Source organism: Anomalospiza imberbis, chromosome 20 (assembly GCF_031753505.1).
Source record: "Anomalospiza imberbis isolate Cuckoo-Finch-1a 21T00152 chromosome 20, ASM3175350v1, whole genome shotgun sequence".
Lineage (NCBI taxonomy): Eukaryota > Metazoa > Chordata > Aves > Passeriformes > Viduidae > Anomalospiza > Anomalospiza imberbis.
In genome coordinates, this window is record NC_089700.1 from 9,464,661 (window position 1) to 9,483,183 (window position 18,523).

At 40.0% G+C, this 18,523-nt stretch overlaps 1 protein-coding gene across 6 annotated transcripts in view; it reads left to right on the top strand.

Annotated features, from left to right (window-relative positions):
• Window positions 1-18,523, top strand: part of USP32 (ubiquitin specific peptidase 32) — a 63,401-nt gene that overhangs the window by 36,238 nt on the left and 8,640 nt on the right. For 4 of the 6 annotated variants that reach the window (XM_068210680.1, XM_068210684.1, XM_068210681.1 and 1 more), the window contains 17 exons: window positions 211-326; window positions 970-1,032; window positions 2,551-2,634; window positions 4,920-4,981; window positions 5,092-5,194; window positions 6,466-6,658; window positions 8,624-8,799; window positions 9,497-9,637; window positions 11,730-11,889; window positions 14,042-14,196; window positions 14,428-14,509; window positions 15,000-15,074; window positions 15,573-15,711; window positions 15,970-16,075; window positions 16,485-16,658; window positions 17,147-17,321; window positions 17,932-18,083. In XM_068210680.1, coding sequence (XP_068066781.1) covers window positions 211-326; window positions 970-1,032; window positions 2,551-2,634; window positions 4,920-4,981; window positions 5,092-5,194; window positions 6,466-6,658; window positions 8,624-8,799; window positions 9,497-9,637; window positions 11,730-11,889; window positions 14,042-14,196; window positions 14,428-14,509; window positions 15,000-15,074; window positions 15,573-15,711; window positions 15,970-16,075; window positions 16,485-16,658; window positions 17,147-17,321; window positions 17,932-18,083 — 2,156 coding nt within the window. The remainder of the gene's footprint in view (window positions 1-210; window positions 327-969; window positions 1,033-2,550; window positions 2,635-4,919; window positions 4,982-5,091; window positions 5,195-6,465; window positions 6,659-8,623; window positions 8,800-9,496; window positions 9,638-11,729; window positions 11,890-14,041; window positions 14,197-14,427; window positions 14,510-14,999; window positions 15,075-15,572; window positions 15,712-15,969; window positions 16,076-16,484; window positions 16,659-17,146; window positions 17,322-17,931; window positions 18,084-18,523) is intronic. The other 2 variants (XM_068210683.1, XM_068210685.1) reach the window with 2 other exon arrangements.

The following is an 18,523-nucleotide window of genomic DNA, read 5'->3' on the forward strand; positions in this document are numbered from 1 at the left end:
TGCTAGGTCCCATCAGCAAGCACAGCAGAGGGATTGCAAGGATGTGGATTTGAGTTTATTAAACACAGCTGCTCCATTTCCTCACCTCCACACGTGCATCCCCCCCTTCAGAACTGTCAGCACAGAATCAGCTGCTCAGGGGCTGCAAGGAATAAAGAAAGAAGAGTTGTGGAATGGTTCTGACAGCAAAGTCATTCTCTTTTCCCTCAGTTTGCTTCAAGGTGTTTGACGTGGACCGTGACGGGGTCTTGTCTCGCACCGAGCTCAAGGACATGGTGGTGGCACTTTTAGAGGTCTGGAAAGACAACAGGACAGACAAAATACCTGTGAGTGGTGTCTGGGGGTTGGTTTCCTTCTGTTTCCTGAGCCATCCTTCCAAAGGAGGAATGTGCATCTTCTTTGGGTGGGGATCAGTGAGGTACAGGCTCCCCTGAGCCCCTCAGCTGGGAGGGGGCCAGGTGGCTGTCCCTTGCCTTGCAGAGCTGTCACCTGCCCAAATCCCAAGGCTGGGTTAGAATGTGTATTCTGACCTGTCCAAATCCCAAGGTTTGGGTTAAATGTGTATTCTGATCTGTCCAAATCCTAAGGTTGGGTTAGAATGTGTGTTCTGACCAGTCCAAATCCCAGGGTTTGGTTAAATGTGTATTCTGACCTGTCCAAATCCCAGGGTTTGGGTTAAATGTGTATTCTGATCTGTCCAAATCCTAAGGTTGGGTTAGAATGTGTGTTCTGACCTGTCCAAATCCCAGGGTTTGGGTTAAATGTGTGTTCTGACCTGCCCAAAGCTCAGTGGTTTGTCTATAATGTGTGTTTTTTCATATAAAGATAGGTACAAAAGCACACTTTGTCTGTCTGGGAGCCCTTGGTTTGAATTACTGAGAGTTTCCAGCATCTCTTGCAGTTTTATTTTTATTCTGAGCACATCCTGCTGGGAGACTTTAACTCTGATTTCTAATCCTTTTGTTGAAGGAGTTGGACATGGGTTTGTCTGAAATTGTGGAAGATATTTTACATGTGCATGATAACACAAAGGTAGGAATTTGCTGTTCTTTCTTTGTCATTTTTATACCACAGTATCTTCAGTTTATTTATAAGGAAGTGCTTTCTTTAGAACAGAGATGTGTCAATAAAAGGATCTTTTCCAAGAAATGTCAGTTTTCCATTAAAATTTACCACGATGTTCTGTGAAAGAAAGAATGTGTTTGAATTTTATAAGCCATTTTAATACATGAAGCTAACCCCAAAATGCATAACCAGATGAAATTAATTGGAAGCCTGCACTGTTTGCAAAGCTCTGCTTGCAAACACCGGTTTTAAACCTGATGCCTGACTTCTGTTCTGGGGAAACTGTTCTTTGATTCCTGTTAAAATTGATCTTGAGAGAGAGTGCAGAAGTTTATCTTATATTTTATGCTGTGTCAAGACACATTATCCTCCTGTGGAAGCATCTGTCATGACACAGCAGAAAGTCCTGGTAGTTTATATTGTGCTTTAAGTGTAGCTGGGTGTAAATCTGTAATTATCTGTAATTCCCCTCCTTGCTCTTTGGAAATAGGAGATTTGGAGATACCCACAAAAAATATTGTTGAAGTTGCTTCCATTATTTGATCCTTTGCTTCACTAATTGGGAGGAGTGTCTGGAAATGATAAATAATTTATGAAAAACTATAAAGAATGTCTAGAAATGCTTAATTACATGTGTGAATAGTTGTCTTGCCTGCTTGCACTCTCACAAAGTGGTGGGCAAATACTTTATTGTAATTCTTTAATTGCCAAAGCAGTGGAAATTGTGGCTTCTCTCTGTTTCATCCTTTGAGGCTTTTATTGTAATTTATAAGCAAGTGTCCAGCAGTCCTGGTTGCACAAAGAGTTAAAAAAGAAGACTTCAATCTTCAGAATAATTTTTTAGTGGCATCGTCAGTGTAGTGCTGGAAAGAGCTGATGGTGCAGTAATTACATAAATTATTTAACCTCTTTTCATGTGTTAGCTTTGACCTGGGTTAACTCTGGAGAAAATGGTCTGTAAGGAGAGGCAGGGTAACAGCCAGTGCTGTGAAATTGGCTCTGAATTACAGTGCCAGATAAAAACACCAGATTGATCCCTTCACTGAGTCGGAGATCCCTCTGACATGGTCAGTGGTAGACCCCTGTGGCTTGGCAGCTGATGGGAATTAATGGGATTTGTGTTGTTAGGTGGGATCACAAGGGCCTGCTGACCCAAACTGGTTTTCCAGCCCTCGGAGGAGGATGTGGGTGTGTGAGGGGTGCAGGTGATGGACACTGGGTGGGAGTGATGGAGAGGTTCCACACTGGGCACTGCTCACCCTCTGTACTCTGAGCTCTTCAGCTCTCTAGGCTGCCTGTGCTATGCTAGAACTGGAATTGTTTTCTTTTACTGGTTCACATTTTATTTAAATAGTGGTGGATGCCAATTTGTATCAATTCCCCGGTTTTGTCCTGCCTTGCATGAGACGGGTAATGAGCATTTTACCAGAACCAGGTTCATGTTTTGATGGTTTTTCCCTTCCCTTTCCTTCTCCTCCCTTCCAGCTTGGACACCTTACTCTGGAGGACTACCAGATATGGAGTGTGAAGAGTGCTCTTGCCAATGAATTTTTAAATCTGCTTTTTCAGGTATGTTTAGGGGAAATCTAAGGTTGTAATTTACAGTAATTAACTGCTGAGCTTTCTGCATGGCCATGAAGTGCAGCATCAGCATTTGTGTGCACAGGAGGGGATGTGGCTTTGCAGCTCTGGGCTGCCTTGGCAGAATGATTCTGTCTTTGATTGTTGTTCTTGCAGTGCATGGACGTGCCCAAAGCCTCATCTGTTCAAGAGAACCTGGGGCACTGTTCAGAAGATGAAATTTGGGCTGCATCAGCAATTATGCTTTCCATTAGACAAAGGCTGTGTTTGAAATTATTTTTGTGGCAAATCTTTGCCAAGAAAGTAACCCAGGGAATGAGAAAAATAATCCCAAATTCTTTCATTTTTCATTTTACAGCGAGTTTCCCTTTACATTTTCTGTTAAGGCCCTCTAAGGTGCCTCTCATTGCTTCCTTAATGAAGCAGTCCTGGAAAGCTGGGATATCCTATCACTGTTCACTTGCAGAAGCTGAGGATTAAGTATGTGCTGAATTGGGTTTTAATTGAGCTTGAATTGGATTTTTCTAAATCCTTGAAAGCCATATTTTAGCTCTGGCTCGCTTTGTGCAGAAAATAACCCTAAAGAGTATTTTCATCCACTGCAGCTTGTTCCTTACCTGTTTTCCTTTGAGGCTGATACTTGGAGTTTAAATAATAATAATAATTGGCCTGTGACTACTTTATAAATTGCATTTTGAATTATACTTTCCCAAGAGCTCCAGGGTGACTGGGTGAGAGTATCCTGAGGCCACCAGCTACACCACAGCTGGAAAGAATAACACCAGAAAGTTCTTCAGATTCATTTTACCTCCAATTACATCAAGTTTGCTGAAGTTGCAGCCTTCTCCAGAAGGGCTGTCTTAATTTTTGGCCTGTCTGGCATCAAATATCCCCTCATAACTAAATATTGATGATCTAACAAATGTCCCTGCAATCTTGACAAAGAATGAATGAAGATGTAATAAATCTGTCTTAATGCTGATTACACATCACCAATGTTGCACATTGCTCATTGGAAGTCTCATTTACAATGGTTTTTTCCTCCTGGCATAGCTGCTATGTTTTCATTTTAGATTTTAATTTCAATTTTTTTTTTTTTGATAACATTATATTGTAAAGCACAGGACAGTGTCTGCTATTGATTTATCTGGGCATTTATTTGAGGTGTCATGTGCCTCATCTGCAGACAGAAAAGCCAAATATTCTGAGTGGAAAGCCTGTCAACAAATGGGTTTGTTTGCAGAGGGGTTGGTTTATCTGAAGAATGTCATTTTAGCTACACAAATTTAGAAAGAAACACCAGACCCAGCTGTGTTGTGTGTGCTGAAAAATCTGTTGCTCCCCCCTGGCTAATGGCCTTTGTTTCATTCAAAATGTGAAATGGTCTCTCTCACTGTGATATAAATTTAAATAAGACATCTTAGCAGTGATTAGAAATCTCCAGCTGAGATACAAATTGATAGCCTCAAAAGAGACAGAAGGAGAAGGCTGTAAATCATGGGGGGAGCAGCAAAACCATCCGGGAGGGTCGAGAGCTGCCCTGCTCCTGGCAGGTTCCTGAGGAGCCCTTCCCTCCTCTCCTCCTGTCCAGCCTTACTGGGAGGGGAGTGCAACAGGAGCCAGCTGACACTGGTTTGTACTGGGAATAACGCCCCGCCCGGGCCAGGCAGCTGCCCAGGAGATGGGGCCTTGTCCTTCGAGTTCAGGTCAAAACTAAATTTAAAAAAGAGAAAGAAGAATAGCACCAGACATCCAGAGAATGCCCTGCACTTTGCAGAGTGGTTTTGGCTGTGGTTTGGGTGGGTTGCTCTGCTTTGAACTTCTCCCTCAGCCTCTCCAGTGCTTGCTTCCCCTTCAATCCCATCTAGAACCACTCATTCCCGGTTTTTTCCATTTCAGTTCTTTTCAACTTTCAGTTCATCCTCTTCCAACCCCTTGCACTCTCCCAGTTCCTCATTCCCTCTCCCCAGCACACCCGCACATCCTCATTTGTGTATCTGATCCACTGCAGTCCTGGCATCTGTCACAGCCTGAAAATAATGGAAACTGCTTTGCTCTTCACCTCAGTGTTTGTCTTGGGGCATTTGACATTCTTGGTGCTTTTATCTTAACAGTGGGAACAAGCTGGGAATCTTGCAGCTCAAAAGACTTTTTTATTAGTGATTTATTCAATTATAAGTAATCTTGCTCCATTATTAAATGATGGAAAGTCTCATCCGAGTTGTTTATTCGCTTTTATTTGCCCGTTAATAAGAATTTATTTCTTTTTCCAGGTGTGTCACATAGTTTTGGGACTGCGACCTGCCACCCCAGAGGAGGAAGGACAGATTATTAGGTGCGTGCCTTGCTCAGAAGCTTAAATGGCTTTCAGATCCACCTTTGAGTATTTTCAAAAGACCTGGAAATTCCCTGTTTGAGCTAAAAATTCCCATTCTCTGTGTGCAGAGGCTGGTTGGAAAGAGAGAGCAGGTATGGCCTCCAGCCAGGGCACAACTGGTTTCTCATTGCTATGCCCTGGTGGCACCAGTGGAAAGAATATGTCAAATATGTAAGTAGAATAATAATAATAATAATAATCTATACTGAAGAAGCTATTTCTTGTCTTTCTGAGTGTGTTGATGGAAAAACAGTGTGGAGGAAGTGACTGCTGAAGCAGTGATGCTGAATTGAGCATCTCCTGTCTCTTGGTGGAAAAGAATTGTTCTGCTGAATCATTGTTATGTGGGGAGCTTTGCACTGTAATTTCATTAAATTCTCATCTCTTTCATCATTCCTGCTTATTAAGATTATTTTTGAATAAAAACCATGCTCACAGGAGCATTTATTTCACATTTTCTGATCCATCTGATAATAAAGCTGCCCGCTTTGGGTTTGACTTGGCTTGGGCCACAAATACACTCTGAATTTTCTAGACAAAGGAGGAAATTGCTCTAATTTGCTTTAGAGGCAATGGCAAAAAGTAGTCTAATACCCAAGCAAAGGAGTTGTACTAAAACCTTTTAGATACAGGGTGGTCTTTAATACCCTTTAATTAAAATATTTAAGCTAAAGCACCAGTGAATTGTACAAAACACAGAATGTTTAATAAAATGTAATTGGAGATACATATTATTGACAGGCTAAACAAGTGAAATAAAGCTAGCAAAAGAGTTTTTATGCCCTCATAAGTAATCATATAAGTACTTGATTTGTTTTATAAAAACAAATAGCTGAAAGTACTCAGAAAACTAACCTTGTAATGACCATCATTCTTTGTGCACAATGAATTGGCCAAATGAGGGTTTAAATGCCAGAAATGCCAGGTAATTTGATCCTTACCCTGGTGTGAGTGCTCAGATGTGCGCAGGATTTTATCCCTAATCCTTTGCATAATGGCACAAGGCCATTTCTCACTGCACTTCTCAAGCAGAAATCAAAAACCACCAGAATTGCTGAGAAAATGCTGCAGGTTTGAGGGAAAAATGTGGTTTTTGTTGTTGTGCTTGCTCTTCTCATTTAACCATATGAACTTCAAGTCTTCAAATATTTACAGTCTGTAATTACAGCTGATTAAAACCAGGTATATTTTTATGTATCTAGGTAGGGAAGATAATTTTGGAATTCTGACTCTGTGCAGGATGCTTTATTTGATTATTTTAACACCTTTGGGAGTTGATTTCTGCTGATTTTTTTTTATTTGTACACGTCGAAAGCATTTTTCCTTCAAGTTCTATGATGTGCAAAAGCAATCACAGAGCTGTGAATTTTTGGTGGCTGGTTTGACTGACACGTCTTTGATCTTGGCTCATAATTAACTTTTCTCTTTCTTCCCACCTCTAGGATGCAAACCCAGTTGTGCTAGAGCCTTCATCTGTCTTGAGTGGAGGTAAGAATCCCCTGGTAGCTGCTGCAGCCCATACCCCAGAACAGGGAGAAGACAAAATGGGAGGTCTTAATGGCTTCAGTGCGCCAGAAGAAAAGTTTTCAGATAATATTTCCACTGCCTCAGAAGCCTCAGAGTCCAGCAGCAGCAGTAAGCATCTTATTTCCTTGGAGGTTTCATGTAGAACAGCTTTTGGGAAAACTGCACACTGCATGGACCCCTCCAGCCAGACACATAGCTTGGATCGCAGGGCTTTTAGGGTTTTTTTAGGGATTTTTTCAGGATTTTTTGGTTTGTTTTTTTTTTTAGGATTTTTTGGGTTTTTTGGGTTTTTTTAGGAGTTTTTTTAGGATTTTTTAGGGTTTTTTAAGGGTTTTTTAAAGGATTTTTTTAGGATTTTTAGTGGTTTTTTTAGAATTTGTAAGGATTTTTTTAAGGTTTTTTTTTAGGATTTTTTGAGGGGTTTTTTTTGGGGGCTTTTTAAGGATTTTTTTAAAGGATTTTTTTAGGATTTTTAGTGGTTTTTTTAGAATTTGTAAGGTTCTTTGTAAGGTTCTTTGTAAGGTTCTTTGTAAGGTTCTTTGTAAGGTTCTTTGTAAGGTTCTTTGTAAGGTTCTTTGTAAGGTTCTTTGTAAGGTTCTTTGTAAGGTTCTTTATAAGGTTTTTTGTAAGGTTTTTTAAGGGTTTTTTTAGGATTTTTTGAGGTTTTTTGGGGGTTTTTTTAAAGGATTTTTTTAAGGATTTTTTTTAGGATTTTTAGTATTTTTAGTATTTTTTTAGAATTTGTAAGGATTTTTCAAAGGATTTTTTTAAGGATTTTTTTAAGGATTTTTTTAAGGATTTTTTAAGGATTTTTAGTATTTTTTAGAATTTATAAGGATTTTTGTAAGGATTTTTGTAGGATTTTTTTAGGATTTTTAAGGATTTTTAAAGGATTTTTTTTAGGATTTTTTGAGGGTTTTTTTAAGGATTTTTTAAAGGATTTTTTAGGGATTTTTAGGATTTTTTTAGAATTTGTAAGGACTTTTGCAGGAATTTTTAAAGGATTTTTTAAAGGATTTTTTAGGATTTTTAAAGGATTTTTAGTATTTTTAAAGGATTTGTAAGGATATTTGTAAAGATATTTGTAAGGATTTTTTTAAGGATTTTTTTAGGATTTTTTAAGGATTTTTTTAGTCTGTGGTGGCTAAACACCAATTCTTGTTTAACAACAGCTCATCTATTATGCTGGGATTCATTTCCAGAATTATTTTCAAGGTATTTTTTTGTCCTGTGGTTTATTTTCTGAGTGGATTTTTTTTCCCCACTTTCACATTAAGTTGTTTTAAGCTGGTTGATCCTATACTCTGCCATGCAATGGAGGGAAGAAACAGCAAAAAACCATGAGGAAAAGCACAGTTGTACTTTTAGAGGGCATGTAATTTAAATTTGGATGAGTTTGTGCAGCTCCTAAGAGCCATCTTTGTGAAAGAAGAGATTTTAGTCCTGATTTTCAAGGAGTTCTTGTGAGAATTGGAGATTTTTTTTCTTGTAAGGCAGCTGGAGGTTGCATCTGATATTTTAAAATCATAACTTAAATTGAAATTAGGTAAATTATTGTGATGTTTTTGGGTATAGGGGTTGGGAGAAACAAAGGGTAGAGAGACAAGGGTTCTTTCTTTTTATTTTTATTTTAATTGAAATTTCCATTTAGTTCTGCATGACCAAAGCAGCTTCTATAAGAATAAAACCACTTGCCTTTTCAAGGAAAAATAAAACAAGGCATTATTGGATATATCTTCAGTTCTGTATATGAGTTTTTAGGAGTTTGATATTCAGACATCCAGATAACAAAATGCTCACCACATTTGCTCATGCAAAGCTGGTTAGGCTGTTTCAGAGCTGTGTTTGTGTAGTCATGATGTAAAATAGATAAAATATGCTATAAAATCATAAATCCTTTCTGAGAGACAACAGATTGATCCCTCTGGAGGTGGAAGAGTTGCATGTTTCACTGCAGGATGCAGGGCAGCAAACTTGCTATTTTTTAAAGCAAGGATACAAGAACTCATTCCTTTGTGGTTTATGGGATCAGGAACTGAATTATTTCTGTTTTTTCTCCTGCTGTGTGCTCAGATACTCTGTACCCTGGCACCCCAGGCTCTGAGGTGAGCTTTGCAAGGCAGCACAACACTTCAGACAACAACAACCAGTGTTTCCTTGGATCCAGTGGGAATGCTCTGCTGCAGCTGAACCCCCAGAAACCAGGAGCTATTGATAACCAGCCCCTGGTGACCCAGGAGCCAGTCAAGGTAAAGGCAGCCAAGGCATGGCAATAGAGGAAAAGCATCTCTTAGCTCTCTTTTTTATGCTGGTTATTTTTTTTAGCTTTATTCTGGATCAGTGCTGCTCTGTCATACAGCAAAATTTAGTTTTCTTACTCATATTCTAAGAGGGAAAAATGGTAGTTCTGCTTCTACAGCTCCCTTGTGTTTTGTGAGAAAAGAAACATTCAAAATATTCTTACAATTGGAAAGGTATTTATGAAAAGACAGCTTGCAGCATGAAATGTAAAATACTTTGATAACCAAACACTTCAACATTTCCATCTAAATATGAATTTACTGCTGCTGCATAACAATATAGTAAAACAAAACTGATAGTTTTTGCAGTATGAGTGCAAATAGAACACGGAACACAGACCAGCAGCATCAATGCTGAGCAATGCTGAGAGATGGGATTTTTCTATTCAGAGTTGTTGGAGTAGGTGACACAAGAACAAAACATGAATTTTATACTGCACAAGCTCTTAGAGAACCAGTAAATAATGAGACTTGAACGTTAATTACTGTTACATTTAACTACCACCTCTCAGTGTGAAAAGCAGCTGCTAATTGTTACTTAGAAGTCTCTTAATAATTAAAGAGTGTTCATGAACTAAAATCATTGTGGCCATGTACTCATTTCTCCACTTGAGATGTGACAAAACCCTTTTTTTTTTTTTTTAAGGCTGCATCATTAACTATGGAGGGTGGAAGGTTGAAGAGATCTCCACAGCTGGTGGAAGGAAAGGACTATGTCATGGTGCCAGAACCAGTTTGGAGAGCACTTTACCACTGGTATGGAGCAAACCTGTCCTTGCCCAGGCCGGTGAGTTGTGATTTTAGACCCTTTTTAACAACCAGATTTGTCCAGTGGCACGAGGTAACCTCTTACAGTCATCTCCCACTTCACCCTGTGTCTGGAAGAGCAAACTGGGGAAAAGCAGGCTCCAGGCTTGTTGTAGATGTCAGCGAACCCAATGGGAAGAATGATGATGTCTGACTTATTTCAGAAGGCTGAATGATTTCTTTATTATAATTATGCTATGATACATTAATATACTATATAAAAGAGGATACTAAAAACTACATGCTACTCTCTCTAACTATCAAACTCACTCACCACTCGTGACCCTGTTCTCCAGAGTCCAGACACTGGTGGATCCGATTGGCCATCAGGCCAAACAATCCACCGTGATCCAACCAGGCATTCACTCTAGGTAAACAATCTCCAAACACATTCCACAAGAATAAAACAAGGAGCAGAAGTAGAAATTGTTTTCTCTTTCACTTCTCTCTGTGCACCTTTATAAAAATCCTGAGAGAGAGAGAAATGTGCTTGCCACCCAGGCTGGCCCGGGGTGGAAAGTTGTGGCTGTTCAGCAGGAGGTGTGCAGCACAATCCCAGGGGCTCTGGCAGCAGGGCAGAGGTGCTGCTCAGCTGCTGCTGTTTGCTGAAGCACACAAAACTAAACCTGAGGTCAGCTGAAAGGCTTGGCATCAAAACTCCCACCTCTAAGGCTGAGATATGGTTTAAAAGCTATAAAATAAAAGTGGCACACCTGCAGCTCTGAAAACCTGTTCCTTCTCTCTGACAATTTCATGAAGTGGGGGGAAGGCAACAATTCCTCCTTCAGGTTCAGCCTGACAGAAACACAATGTGCAGAGCTGGGGGAAGAGCTCAAAAGCAGCTGGCAATAGCTGAGGCCAGGAAAGAGAGCAGGCCAGGACTCTCCTCTGGCAGAACGGCTGCTCAGGAGCACCTGGGAGCTGGAGCTGCAGGAGTGTGCTCACTTGGAAACACTGGCAACTTTTTCTTCCATTTCTCTTGAGTGTATTTATTCCAGAGTGGTTGGTTTGTTCTGTGTCAGGTTCAGGTAGTCCCTTGTAGGAGATGCACTTTAAAAAAGGATATGAGGGGATTTTTGTGCTGGTGGCAATAGGTTTTTGGTGGTTGGTGTCACAAACAGGCAGTGTCACAGATGGAAGGAGGATTATCTCTATATTTTTGACAATTTGGTCTGTTGGCTCTAGTGCAGACAATTATTTTGCAGGGAAAAATCACTGGCTTCTTACCTCCTCCCACACATTCTCCATGGAAACAAACACCTTTCATGATCCAGAAAAGGCCACATCACTTTATACACAAAGTAATGTGCTTTTTTCCCCTCAGAAAATGTCATCACCATTGTTTTTGTTGTAGCTGAAGCTGAATACTGTGGCACTTCAGTGTGGTACGTTCCTTCTCACAGCTTGAGCTGTTTTCTTCTGCTTCACGTGGTGACAAAAAGACTGAACAGTCCTTCCATTTCTGGTTGTATATTTGGACAGATCTAAATGGCAAAATCTTTGTAGCAATGGTGGCTGAAAAGCTGCAAAATATGTTTTGGGGTAATTTCAGCTTTTTCTGTCAACACAGCAAAATGCAACAGAAGTGGGTTGCAGCCTGTTTGTACAGTATGAAGGTTTTATGTCAATCGTGTGGTTCACAAAGTTCAAACCAAATGTCTGATCCTGGATTTGTCAGGTCTTTCAACAGCTGTGAAACTTTTGTGTGGAAGTATTACACACTGAGTGGAATTAATGAGGTTCATTGTGGATTCACATATATTCCAGGAATTACAAAAATATTCTTTCCATGGTGTGGTGCAGAGAGTGATGCTGCACTAAATAAGGTGTTTGCTTTTGACAACCTGCAGCTAATAAGCTCCAAAAAGTGCTTAGGAATCAGGAAATTATTATTCCTGGGGATATTTGCCTAAAACCCCACGAGAAGTTTGGATTTTTTTGTCTCCTCATAAAAGAATTTGGCTTTTTAACAATTTAATCACTTTTTAATGACCGAATCACTCCTGTTCCTATTGCTATTCCCCCAACACGTGCAAGGTGAGTCTCTAAAACGTTCCACACGTGTTTTGCAGGTGATCAAGAACAGCAAGACCAACGTGCCAGAGCTGGAGCTGTTCCCTCGGTACCTGCTGTTCCTGCGGCAGCAGCCGGCCACGCGCACCCAGCAGTCCAACGTCTGGGTCAATATGGGTATGATGAGCCTCAGAATGTTCCCTCAGCATTTGCCCAGAGGTAACTTAAGAATGCAGCAAGAACCACCACCCCCTGTGCAGTTTGTAGGCCAGCCCAGGCTGGGGGAGCTCCCTGCGCTGTGCTTGCGCTCCAGCTCCGTCGCCCTGAGGCGCGGTCGGCGCTCGGGAGCATCCGGGGCTCCCCTGCTGTCTCCTCAAAGGAAAAGGCAGCAGGGAGCATTTGCAGGGAAATCAGTTGATCACCTGTTATGAGTGAGTTGGGGGTGAGAAGTGAGCACTGCAGGAGCTGAACTGATCAGGAGAGCCAGAGCTGGGCATTCCCATGTTGGGAGTGATTGCTGTAGCCATGGAATAGGTGCCTCTGTGCCTCTCTGATAGTACAGTGGCACAATAAATTCAATTAATGCTCAGCCAACTGCTTCTGAATTACTTGGGCAGCTGGGCTTTGATGCCCAAAATGATCTCATGCTCTTTAGAGAGCGGTGAAATGAATGGAATATGAAGACTATTATTTGATGTAGTTCAAAAAGACAATTAAATACAAAGTATAAACACCCAGCTAAAATCTATTTGTCATAATTGTGGTGGTAATGCTCACCAAAAGATTGTACAAGAGTAATCTTTAGGTTGTGGCTTCACATTTCAGCTGAGGTGTTGCAGGATTTGTCTCCAGTTCCCAGTTTGCCTTGCACAAGAGGCTGGAAGGAAGCCCTGCATTCACATTTGGACACACATTTGCATCCACAGTAACAAGTCCAAAAATGGGCTCACCTGACTGCTGAAAATGTAATCCTTCAGCCTTGCTAGTGTCAGGATGTGGGTGAAACCCTGATGCAGATGCTCAGTTTTTCACTGCTTTGGTAGGATCTCAACCCTCTGTGTAGTCAGCAGCTGCCTGTGCCATCGAGTTGTGCTGCACAAACTGCCTCTGCCCAAATTCAGCTTTCCTGCCTGACCTAATCCAAAGGAAACTGCTTTGTTTGGACATCCTAAAACACCCAAATTCCAATGAACAGAATCTTCTCATGTGCCAAATTTGATCTTGATTTGGAATTACTTTGCACTGCACTAATTTGATTGTCCAATCTGTTATTAATCTTGTGGAGTTCTCAAATGTGCTTTCTTGCTGTAATCTTACAACTAATCCTCTGATCCCTAATCTCAGAAAATGTTGTTTTCTTTTAAAAAAACTGAATACTTTGCTTGGTACACTGAAGCCAGATTGATGCTTTGCTGATTTATAAGGTATCATTTACTCTCTTGTCAAATTGCATGTGATAATGTAATACTGCACCTTTTCGTGTTGTACTGTTTATTTATTGTAATCTTTTAACAGTGAAAATAGAATTGTGTCACTTCTCAGGCTACTTAAGTATTGCAGTTAGCCAGTTTGGGTTGGGATGGATAATAAAAGCTTTTCATGTTTGTAGGGAGAGGGGAACTTCTGAATTTTAAACAAAAAAAGCTCCAAAAAAAAAAAACCTCTTTAAAGTTGGTCTCATCTCTAGTACAAATCTTTTATTGGAAGATGAGCTCCCATTAGAAAGAGCAACAATCTTGACCACTTAATTTGTTGTTGCAAATGTGAGCTTGTTGAGAAAATTTGGTGGAAATCCTGGGTGTCTTCACAGAATGCTTTGAGGAATTTAGTTTTTAAGAAATTTAGTTATTAAGAGTACTACTCTTGTGAGCTGCCAGGCTGATTTCATGTGCACAGATCAGCATTCATCCCCACAGAAGAGCTGAAGCAAAGTCATGCTGCTCCCAAGAATAGTCAAACTGGTTTTTTGTACCTTATATTTTACTTACAACATTCTCTCAAAAAGGAAATCCTAATGAAATTTTGAAGTTCTTTATTATGAAAATTCCCTTTGCCTCTCATACTGTGTCTTTAAGAGACAAAAAGAATTGTGAAAACTTGTAAAACTCCATTGAACTTTTAAATTTCCTATGAGAATCTCAGAGAAGCAATTTTTTAATAAATTTTGCTAAGAAGGGAGGTATTTTATCTGCTTTGTGACAGCAAATTTGTTGTCCCAAAGGGTCAGTAACAACTGCCTTTCCACCGACTCCTAAACACAAGCACTGCGAGTGTGTAACACTTTTTGCAGCGAGTATTTTCAGTGTCTAATTATTGATCTGGCCTCTGGGTGAATCCATTCTCTTTTCCTGCTCTCTCACTGTGAATCCAGGGAATGTCCCTTCCCCAAATGCTCCTTTAAAGAGGGTGCTGGCTTACACTGGCTGCTTCAGTCGGATGCAAACCATCAAAGAGATCCACGAGTACCTGTCCCAGAGGCTGCGGATAAAGGAGGAGGACATGCGCCTCTGGCTCTACAACAGTGAGGTAACCTTGCTCCATTCCTTCCTTTTTTTATATGATGTGTTTTTTATTCCTCTCCAGGATCTGCTAACTGCACGTGCACAGAGAAATGAGAGTGGTCATAAAGATCCTTTACAGTTCAAGGCTCTTGCTGTTTGTCTTTCGGAGGTTTTAGTTCCCATTTGAGGTGAAAGGATCCTCAGAGTGTTGTACATGTAGGACTCTAATTCTATGATGTGTTTTCTCCTCCTGCAGAACTATCTCACTTTGCTGGATGATGAAGATCACAGACTGGAATATCTTAAAATCCAAGATGAGCAGCATTTAGTAATAGAAGGTATAAAAAGTATAATTGGCTATACTTCCAAAAATAGAGGTTTACAGAGGGAGCCTCTGGGGCGGTGGTGGCAAAGCTAATTTAGGAAAGTTACTTGTATTTTGTCCCCTGTTTTGAAATACTTTTGGATCCTTTGTTGGTTTGCAGCAACACAAAATAATAGTGGTGGCTCATGAACTGATTTGTTCAAACCTGGTGGATCTTTATTGAGAATTAGAATAAGCACTGGAAAATTTGCTATTCAACAGCAAAAGCAATCCCAAGGCTGCTTCCTAAAGATGTTACTGGTGTGGTTGGAGGGTTGCCAGTGTTAGAATGAGTTCCAGTAATGATTAGAAACATTGAAATGAAAACTAGCAAAAATAATAGCTAGAAGTAAGCACATTTCTAATCCTAAATATTAGAAAATTTTAATTAAACCACTTCAGCTGTGTAAGCTCTCTGGAGTAAGTAACAATTTTTAAAAGCCCCTTTTCATGTCCTTTTCTAGTTCGAAACAAAGACATGAGCTGGCCAGAAGAGATGTCTTTTATAGCAAACAGCAGTAAAATAGACAGACACAAAGGTGAGTCTTTCACAGAGTCACTGGATTATGATGGGAAGAAAAATCCAAGAAAACAGTTGAAATGTTGAAACAATCCTTTTAAACACAAGTCCTGTTAACCTTGGGTGAGGTCTTTTATGCTGCTTTGCTTGGCCTTTGTATTAACTGAAATGCTGGAAATGTGGCAGGGTGGGATTTTTTGTATATCTCCTTGGATTTTGTTAAAGCAAGGAATAATTAAGATTTTAACAAACGAACCCAGAATTTTCAGTACCATAATGGCCTGTAAATATTCTGTATGGATTGCACTGCTGTCTGTGGTGGGTCAGATCAACAAAATACCTCCATTTCTGTGAAGCAGAGTTGAGAGAGCAGATATCTTAAACATCTGCAGCATCCGTGTAGTGTCATAATTGGGAGCAGGTTCCATTAAATTGGTTACTGTGAGAAGATGCTGCTACAGCATTCTCAATTTTCTCATCTGCACAACTGCTAAAATGATGTGGTTTTTTTGCTCAGTTCCTACTGAGAAGGGTGCTACAGGCCTGAGCAACCTGGGCAACACGTGCTTCATGAACTCCAGCATCCAGTGTGTCAGCAACACGCAGCCCCTGACCCGTTACTTCATCTCAGGGAGGCATCTCTACGAGCTCAACAGGTAATTCCTGGGGGAGAACAGTGCCATTTTGGGTGCTGGAACATTTATTCAGGGCTGTCTGCTTCTGCAAGCTGAAATTCAGTGGGAAGGAATGATTTCAATTCAGTGTTACCAGCTCTGCAGCAGATACTACATTGGAGGCATGGAAATACAACCTCTTGTTTCTGGAAGCAGGAGGCTTTTCTGCTTCCTTCTTCACTTCCAGGCTTGAGCTGTGGTTACATTTGAATCTGGTATTAATTCCTTTGTGATTTCTAGGACAAATCCCATAGGAATGAAAGGACACATGGCCAAGTGCTATGGGGATTTGGTGCAGGAGCTGTGGAGTGGCACCCAGAAGAACATAGCCCCCTTAAAGCTGAGGGTGAGTTATTCTGGGGTGGAAAACAAGGATTTCTTGGAAAAGCAGAAATTTAGTGCACTTTTTCCTGGTGTTCCCTGTATTGTAGCTGTTTAGAGACTCAGAGTTTCCCCTAGAAGGAGTCAGTGTTCATCAGACCTGGTGGAATTTGTGTTTAGAAGGCCAAAGGAGTTACGTGGTATGACACAAGTTGTGCCATAAGAAGTGGCTTTTGGAGCCCTTTTTAGGTACAAAAGGTGATGCATTTACCTGTAAATAAGCTTTTGTTCTGAAAGCAAAGGGGCTCCCTTCAGCTCTTGGCAATTGAATTTGTGTTCATTGAGCACATCTCTCATCTGCAGTATTTTGATTTATTTTTACATTTTTTACATGATAGTAAATAAGTTTCTGCTGTTGTTTTTTTTTCCCATAGTGGACAATAGCAAAATATGCTCCAAGATTTAATGGCTTTCAACAGCAAGACTCACAGGAGCTTCTGGCTTTTCTTCTGGATGGGCTCCATGAGGACTTGAACAGAGTTCATGATAAGCCATATGTGGAACTGAAGGACAGTGATGGTCGGCCAGACTGGGAGGTAGCAGCAGAGGTAGGGCTTCACATCTTTGGCTTTCAGGGTTTCTGTGTGTTTTTTCTTTTCCTTACAGTACTAAGCTGAGAAACTGTTGATGAGGCTGCCTTTGGCAACATTTTGGGACTCTAGCACCTTCTGGATCTTGTCAGAGCTGTGGTTTACAGAGATAATTTCACCTTTCAGCTGAAAATTAATTTTAATTGTTGTAATAAAATTATGAAGATGATACTTGACAACAATTTTGAACAACTCAAAATTAGGGAGTATAAAATATTTCAAGATGCCTGATGATCCCCTCAGAAATATTTTAAGTGGTGTCATACCTTGATTATTGTGTTGAGAACTTTACGTGTGCTGTAACTAAAGAGTTCCTATTTATTAGAAATTAGGAAATAACTTTTATGGAAATAATTTAACTCCCATAGGCCAGTGAAACTTTGAAGACCAATGAAGTAGTCTCCAGTTCCTAACTTTGTATTATATTTTTTTGTGCTTCATTTCAGGCCTGGGAAAACCATCTGAGAAGAAACAGATCCATTGTTGTAGATTTATTTCATGGGCAGCTGAAGTCACAAGTGAAATGTAAAACTTGTGGGCATATAAGTGTTAGGTTTGACCCTTTTAATTTTTTATCCTTGCCTTTGCCAATGGACAGCTACATGCACCTAGAAATTACAGGTGAGTGGTGTAAACGTGCCATTCCTCAAATAAAAATCTGTATAAGTGGAGCAGCTATGAACCATCAAATTTTGTGATACTACTTATTAAGAATAATACAGTCATTTTAATATAAGAGTGCAAGAATTTTCATTGAAACACAGTTAAACCAAGATAAGACCTTTAGAAACAGAAAAGGATGGCCCATTTTTACTCATGATTGAAGGATTTAATACAAAACCATTTTAAAATGGAGATTTGGAGAACTTCCCTTCTGTTCCCTCTCTTGTGGAGGTTGTCCTAAATCTGCCCAGAGGAAAAGCAGGGGCTGGGGGGAGAATACAATATGGGTCATGAACTGTGCTCTGAAGGAGCTGGAAAAGGAGCAAAAGGAAAGATGGTAAAAAAGTGAAACAAATTTTGAAACCATTTTCTACTGCCTATGCAGCAAGAGATTTTTCTGACATTGTGTCATTGCCTGCAGACCTTAAAAATTGACTTGGAAAATGAAATAAATCACCCATTCAAGTTGGGGAAAAAATATTTTCCAATAAGTGGGGAGCTGTAATTTATTATTGTCATTACAACCTTCCTGGGTTGCTGACCAGGGTGTTTCTTTTCCCCTTTAAAGTAATTAAATTAGATGGCACCACTCCTGTTCGATATGGGCTGAGATTGAACATGGATGAGAAGTACACAGGCTTGAAAAAACAGCTGAGTGAACTCTGTGGCCTCAAACCAGAGCAGATTCTGCTTGCAGAGGTGCACAGCTCCAATATAAAGGTAAAAATTAAAAAAGATTAATTATAGCTGCAACATGCTTTGGGTGTTTTTGTTGCTTGTTTGCTATTTTTAACATTTAAACTTTGCTTACAAGAGCTGTGAAATAATTTAACTAAATGTATGATAAAAAATCACTGTAGTTATCTCTCTAGATGAACTTTTATTTCATTCTTAAACAGTAATTTGGCTTGCTGTAAATAGATTAAAATTGACTGCTAATGATACTTTTAGGGGAAAAAAATCATCTTGAGGTAATAAATCTCAAGTTAAGGTGCTGTGATGAGTTTAAACACTGTCAAGACATCAGGACCATAGGTAATGACTGGCTTACAGTGTGTGTGGATATTTCCAGGGGGATTTTTTTGCTGTAGATTAAAAGTGCTTGAAATGAGATGCTGTGGGTGTGGTTGGAGAACCACTGCTAACTCCTGCAGAGGGCT